Genomic DNA, 7,500 nt, shown 5'->3' on the forward strand with positions numbered 1-7,500 from the left:
GGGAGTCTCTCTCTCTCCGTCAGGGACCCTGTTAAAGAGGGAGTCTCTCTCTCTCTCTCTCTCTCTCTGTCAGGGACCCTGTTAAAGAGGGAGTCTCTCTCTCTCTCTCTCTGTCAGGGACCCTGTTAAAGAGGGACTCTCTCTCTCTCTGTCAGGGAGCCTGTTAAAGAGGGAATTTCTCTCTCTGTCAGGGACCCTGTTAAAGAGGGAGTCTCTCACTCTCTCTGTCAGGCACCCTGTTAAAGAGGGAGTCTCTCTCTCTCCGTCAGGGACCCTGTTAAAGAGGGAGTCTCTCTCTCTCTGTCAGGGAGCCTGTTAAAGAGGGAGTCTCTCTCTCTGTCAGTGACCCTGTTAAAGAGGGAGTCTCTCTCTCTCTCTCTCTGTCAGGGACCCTGTTAAAGAGGGAGTCTCTCTCTCTCTCTGTCAGGGACCCTGTTAAAGAGGGAGTCTCTCTCTCTCTCTGTCAGGGACCCTATTAAAGAGGGAGTCTGTCTCTCTGTCAGGGATCCTGTTAAAGAGGGAGTCTCTCTCTCTCTCTGTCAGGGACCCTATTAAAGAGGGAGTCTGTCTCTCTGTCAGGGATCCTGTTAAAGAGGGAGTCTCTCTCTCTCTCTCTCCATCAGGGACTCTGTTAAAGAGGGAGTCTCTCTCTCTCTCTCTGTCAGGGACCCTGTTAAAGAGGGAGTCTCTCTCTCTCTCCGTCAGGGACCCTGTTAAAGAGGGAGTCTCTCTCTCTCTCTCTGTCAGGGACCCTGTTAAAGAGGGAGTCTGTCTCTCTGTCAGGGATCCTGTTAAAGAGGGAGTCTCTCTCTCTCTCTGTCAGGGACCCTATTAAAGAGGGAGTCTGTCTCTCTGTCAGGGATCCTGTTAAAGAGGGAGTCTCTCTCTCTCTCTCTCCATCAGGGACTCTGTTAAAGAGGGAGTCTCTCTCTCTCTCTCTGTCAGGGACCCTGTTAAAGAGGGAGTCTCTCTCTCTCTCCGTCAGGGACCCTGTTAAAGAGGGAGTCTCTCTCTCTCTCTCTGTCAGGGACCCTGTTAAAGAGGGAGTCTCTCTCTCTCTGTCAGGGACCCTGTTAAAGAGGGTGTCTCTCTCTCTCTCCTGGTCAGGGACCCTGTTAAAGAGGGAGTCTCTCTCTCTCACTCTGTCAGGGACCCTGTTAAAGAGGGAGTCTCTCTCTCTCACTCTGTCAGGGACCCTGTTAAAGAGGGAGTCTCTCTCTCTCCCGGTCAGGGACCCTGTTAAAGAGGGAGTCTCTCTCTCTCTCTCTCTCTCTCTCTGTCAGGGACCCTGTTAAAGAGGGAGTCTCTCTCTCTCTCTCTCTGTCAGGGACCCTGTTAAAGAGGGAGTCTCTCTCTCTCTCTCTGTCAGGGACGCAGTTCAAGAGGGAGTCTCTCTCTCTCTCTGTCAGGGACCCTGTTAAAGAGGGAGTCTCTCTCTCTCTCTGTCAGGGACCCTGTTAAAGAGGGAGTCTCTCTCTCTCTCTGTCAGGGACCCTGTTAAAGAGGGTGTCTCTCTCTCTCTCTCTTTCAGGGACCCTGTTAAAGAGGGAGTCTCTCTCTCTCTCCGTCAGGGACCCTGTTAAAGAGGGAGTCTCTCTCTCTCTCTGTCAGGGACCCTGTTAAAGAGGGTGTCTCTCTCTCTCTCTCTTTCAGGGACCCTGTTAAAGAGGGAGTCTCTCTCTCTCTCTGTCAGGGACCCTGTTAAAGAGGGAGTCTCTCTTTCTCTCTGTCAGGGACCCTGTTAAAGAGGGAATCTCTCTCTCTCTGTCAGGGAGCCTGTTAAAGAGGGAATTTCTCTCTCTCTGTCAGGGAGCCTGTTAAAGAGGGAATTTCTCTCTCTGTCAGGGTCCCTGTTAAAGAGGGAGTCTCTCTCTCTCTCTGTCAGGGACCCTGTTAAAGAGGGAGTCTCTCTCTCGCTGTCAGGGAGCCTGTTAAAGAGGGAATTTCTCTCTCTGTCAGGGACCCTGTTAAAGAGGGAGTCTCTCTCTCTCTCTGTCAGGGACCCTGTTAAAGAGGGAGTCTCTCTCTCCGTCCGGGACCCTGTTAAAGTGGGAGTCTCTCTCTCTCTCTGTCAGGGACCTTGTTAAAGAGGGAGTCTCTCTCTCTCTCTGTCAGGGACCCTGTTAAAGAGGGAGTCTCTCTCTCTCTCTCTGTCAGGGACCCTGTTAAAGAGGGAGTCTCTCTCTCTCTCTGTCAGGGACCCTGTTAAAGAGGGAGTCTCTCTCTCTCTCTGTCAGGGACCCTGTTAAAGAGGGAGTCTCTCTCTCTCTCTGTCAGGGACCCTGTTAAAGAGGGAGTCTCTCTCTCTCTCTCTCTGTCAGGGACCCTGTTAAAGAGGGAGTCTCTCTCTCTCTCTGTCAGGGACCCTGTTAAAGAGGGAGTCTCTCTCTCTCTCTCTCTCTGTCAGGGACCCTGTTAAAGAGGGAGTCTCTCTCTCTCTGTCAGGGACCCTGTTAAAGAGGGAGTCTCTCTCTCTCTCTCTGTCAGGCAGCTGTTTTACTTGTTTTATTTCTGTTGGTTTCCAGATGATGTGGAGTAAAACGCGGAGAGTGGGATGTGCCATGGGGGAAAACTGTAACTACCTTGTCTGCAATTACCACCCACAGTGAGTATATCAGCTCAGGAAAGCACACACCTCACCCACCATTCACCACAGCCCTACCTGAGATCTCCCTCTCTCACTCCCTCGCCCTCACACACCTACCCGGGGTCTCACTCTCACACTCCTGTATCTGGGGAGGTCCCTCTACCCCTCTCTCTCTCGCTCTCACACACACTCCTGTATCTGGGGAGGTCCCTCTAACCCCCTCTCTCTCTCACACACACACACTCCTGTATCTGGGGAGGTCTCTCTAACCCCCTCTCTCTCTCTCGCTCTCACACACACTCCTGTATCTGGGGAGGTCCCTCTAACCCCCTCTCTCTCTCTCACACACACACTCCTGTATCTGGGGAGGTCCCTCTAACCCCCTCTCCCTCTCTCTCTCTCTCTCTCACACACTCCTGTATCTGGGGAGGTCTCTCTAACCCCCTCTCTCTCTCTCTCTCTCTCACACACTCCTGTATCTGGGGAGGTCCCTCTAACCCCCTCTCTCTCTCTCTCTCACACACTCCTGTATCTGGGGAGGTCTCTCTAACCCCCTCTCTCTCTCTCACACACACTCCTGTATCTGGGGAGGTCTCTCTAACCCCCTCTCTCTCTCTCACACACACACTCCTGTATCTGGGGAGGTCTCTCTAGCCCCCTCTCTCTCTCTCACACACACACACTCCTGTATCTGGGGAGGTCCCTCTAACCCCCTCAGTCTCTCTCTCTCTCTCTCTCTCACACACTCCTGTATCTGGGGAGGTCTCTCTAACCCCCTCTCTCTCTCACACACACACACTCCTGTATCTGGGGAGGTCTCTCTAACCCCCTCTCTCTCTCTCTCACACACACACTCCTGTATCTGGGGAAGTCCCTCTAACCCCCTCTCTCTCTCTCACACACACACACTCCTGTATCTGGGGAGGTCCCTCTAACCCCCTCTCTCTCTCTCTCTATCTCTCTCTCACACACTCCTGTATCTGGGGAGGTCCCTCTAACCCCCCCTCTCTCTCTCTCTCTCACACACACACTCCTGTATCTGGGGAGGTCCCTCTAACCCCCTCTCTCTCTCACACACACACACACTCCTGTATCTGGGGAGGTCTCTCTAACCCCCTCTCTCTCTCTCTCACACACACTCCTGTATCTGGGGAGGTCCCTCTAACCCTCTCTCTCCCTCATACACACTCCTGTATCTGGGGAGGTCCCTCTAACCCCCTCTCTCTCTCACACACACACTCCTTTATCTGGGGAGGTCTCTCCAACCCCCCGCTCTCTCTCTCACACACTCCCGCATCTGGGGAGGTCTCTCTAACCCCCTCTCTCTCTCTCTCACACACACGCTCCTGTATCTGGGGAGGTCTCTCTAACCCTCTCTCTCTCTCACACACACACACTCCTGTATCTGGGGAGGTCTCTCTAACCCCCCCTCTCTCTCTCTCACACACACACTCCTGTATCTGGGGAGGTCCCTCTAACCCCCTCGGTCTCTCTCTCACACACACACTCCTGTATCTGGGGAGGTCTCTCTAACCCCCTCTCTCTCTCTCTCACACACACTCCTGTATCTGGGGAGGTCTCTCTAACCCCCTCTCTCTCTCTCTCACACACACACTCCTGTATCTGGGGAGGTCCCTCTAACCCCCTCTCTCTCTCACACACACACTCCTGTATCTGGGGAGGTCTCTCTAACCCCCTCTCTCTCACACACACTCCTGTATCTGGGGAGGTCTCTCTAACCCCATCTCTCTCTGTCTCACACACACTCCTGTATCTGGGGAGGTCTCTCTAACCCCCTCTCTCTCACACACACACACTCCTGTATCTGGGGAGGTCTCTCTAACTCCCTCTCTCTCTCACACACACACTCCTGTATCTGGGGAGGTCTCTCTAACCCCCTCTCTCTCTCACACACACACTCCTGTATCTGGGGAGGTCTCTCTAACCCTCTCTCTCTCTCTCACACACACTCCTGTATCTGGGGAGGTCCCTCTAACCCCCCCTCTCTCTCTCTCACACACACACACTCCTGTATCTGGGGAGGTCCCTCTAACCCCCTCTCTCTCTCTCTCTCTCTCTCTCTCACACACTCCTGTATCTGGGGAGGTCCCTCTAACCCCCCCTCTCTCTCTCTCTCTCACACACACACTCCTGTATCTGGGGAGGTCCCTCTAACCCTCTCTCTCTCACACACACACTCCTATATCTGGGGAGGTCCCTCTAACCCTCTCTCTCCCTCATACACACTCCTGTATCTGGGGAGGTCCCTCTAACCCCCTCTCTCTCTCACACACACTGCTGTATCTGGGGAGGTCTCTCCAACCCCCCTCTCTCTCTCTCACACACTCCCGTATCTGGGGAGGTCTCTCTAACCCCCTCTCTCTCTCTCTCACACACACTCCTGTATCTGGGTAGGTCTCTCTAACCCCCTCTCTCTCTCTCTCTCACACACACTCCTGTATCTGGGGAGGTCTCTCTATCCCCCTCTCTCTCTCTCACACACACACTCCTGTATCTGGGGAGGTCTCTCTAACCCCCTCTCTCTCTCTCACACACACTCCTGTATCTGGGGAGGTCTCTCTAACCCCCTCTCTCTCTCTCTCTCACACACACACTCCTGTATCTGGGGAGGTCTCTCTAACCCCCTCTCTCTCTCTCTCTCTCACACACTCCTGTATCTGGGGAGGTCTCTCTAACCCTCTCTCTCTCTCTCACACACACTCCTGTATCTGGGGAGATCTCTCTAACCCCCTCTCTCTCTCACACACACACACCTGTATCTGGGGAGGTCTCTCTAACCCCCTCTCTCTCTCCCTCACACACACACACTCCTGTATCTGGGGAGGTCTCTCTAACCCCCTCTCTCTCTCCCTCACACACACACACTCCTGTATCTGGGGAGGTCCCTCTAACCCCCTCTCTCTCTCAGACACACTCCTGTATCTGAGGAGGTCCCTCTAACCCCCCCTCTCTCTCTCTCTCTCTCTGTCTTTCTCTCTCACTGTCCAGTATTGAAGTGATGTATGTCGCCGACACTCGGGACCTATGTGGCGTCCGGAGGCTGGGTTAGGGGTCACGGGTAGAGCAGAGAGGGGTCGGTGAGGTTACCCACTGACTTGCTGATGTGCCAATTTCTTCACCCATTATTCTCCAGGGGCAACGAGGTGGAGTTCACCCCTGGCACAGGTTGGCATAAGAAAGCCTTTGCCCAGTCTGGTGAACCCTGTACTAAGTGCAAGACCGGTAAAGGATGGTGCTGGGACAAGCTGTGCGGTGAGTATCTCCGAGCTGTACCTGTCCTGGGAGTGTTTGATGGGGACAGTGTAGAGGGAGCTTTACTCTGTATCTAACCCCGTGCTGTACATGTCCTGAGAGTGTTTGATGGGGACAGTGTAGAGGGAGCTTTACTCTGTATCTAACCCCGTGCTGTACCTGTCCTGGGAGTGTTTGATGGGGACAGTGTAGAGGGAGCTTTACTCTGTATCTAACCCCGTGCTGTACATGTCCTGAGAGTGTTTGATGGGGACAGTGTAGAGGGAGCTTTACTCTGTATCTAACCCCGTGCTGTACCTGTCCTGGGAGAGTTTGATGGGGACAGTGTAGAGGGAGCTTTACTCTGTATCTAACCCCGTGCTGTACCTGTCCTGGGAGTGTTTGATGGGGACGGTGTAGAGGGAGCTTTACTCTGTATCTAACGCCGTGCTGTATCTGTCCTGGGAGTGTTTGATGGGGACAGTGTAGAGGGAGCTTTACTCTGTATCTAACCCCGTGCTGTACCTGTCCTGGGAGTGTTTGATGGGGACGGTGTAGAGGGAGCTTTACTCTGTATCTAACCCCGGGCTGTACCTGTCCTGGGGGGGTGTGGGAATCCAGTTAATTCTCTGTGGCGACGCGATATCTTGTATTCACAGTCTCCTATCTGATTTCTTTCAGTGCACAATCTGACCTCTGCTGAAGGCCTGAGCTCCAGTAAGTGTGTTTGGTACTTTCTCGAGTGGATTCGGCGAGTGTTAGTGGGTCAGGCCACGACCTTTGACCCGCCCGAGAATTGGGGCTAAATTCAGACGGAGTTGGAAGGGGTGAAGGGGCCTAACAGTGTCCCTCAGGACGCGAGTGTCACTGGCCGGGCCCAGCATTTATTGCCCATCCCTAATTACCCCCTTGAGAAGATGGGGGTGAGACGCCTTCTTGAGCCGCTGCAGCCCCCGATGTGTTGTAGGTACACCCACGGCGCTGTTAGAGAGGGAGTTCCAGGATTTTGTCCCCGTGTGGTGTAGGTACACCCACGGCGCTGTTAGAGAGGGAGTTCCAGGATTTTGTCCCCGTGTGGTGTAGGTTCACCCACGGCGCTGTTAGGGTGGGAGTTCCAGGATTTTGTCCGTGTGGTGTAGGTACACCCACGGCGCTGTTAGGGAGGGAGTTCCAGGATTTTGTCCCCGTGTGGTGTAGGTACACCCATGGCGCTGTTAGGGAGGGAGTTCCAGGATTTTGTCCCCGTGTGGTGTAGGTACACCCACGGCGCTGTTAGGGAGGGAGTTCCAGGATTTTGTCCATGTGGTGTAGGTACACCCACGGCGCTGTTAGGGAGGGAGTTCCAGGATTTTGTCCCAGCGACAGTGAAGGAACGGCCGATATATTTCCAAGTCGGGATAGTGAGTGGCTGGGAGGGGAACTTCCAGGTGGTGGGTGTTCCCCATGTGTCTGCTGCCCTCGTCCTTCTAGATGGGAGCGGGTGGTGGGTTTGGGCGGCGCTGTCGAAGGGGCCTTGGCAGAGTTGCTGCAGTGCATCTTGTAGACGGTACACACGCTGCTGCCCCTGTGCGTCGGTGGTGGAGGGAGTGAATGTTTGTGGATGGGGTGCCGATCGAGCGGGGGCTGCTTTGTCCTGGACGGTGTCGAGCTTCTCGAGTGTT

General features: G+C 54.2%; 1 protein-coding gene across 1 annotated transcript in view; it reads left to right on the plus strand.

Moving 5' to 3' along the window:
- LOC144678074 (GLIPR1-like protein 1) overlaps nt 1–7,500 on the plus strand; it is a 21,657-nt gene that overhangs the window by 4,988 nt on the left and 9,169 nt on the right. The window contains exons 4-6 of the mRNA XM_078537994.1: nt 2,526–2,605; nt 5,742–5,860; nt 6,521–6,556. Of these exons, the coding sequence (XP_078394120.1) occupies nt 2,526–2,605; nt 5,742–5,860; nt 6,521–6,556 (235 nt within the window). The remainder of the gene's footprint in view (nt 1–2,525; nt 2,606–5,741; nt 5,861–6,520; nt 6,557–7,500) is intronic.

Source organism: Cetorhinus maximus, unplaced genomic scaffold (genome assembly GCF_964194155.1).
Source record: "Cetorhinus maximus unplaced genomic scaffold, sCetMax3.hap1.1 HAP1_SCAFFOLD_3554, whole genome shotgun sequence".
Taxonomy (NCBI): Eukaryota; Metazoa; Chordata; class Chondrichthyes; order Lamniformes; family Cetorhinidae; genus Cetorhinus; species Cetorhinus maximus.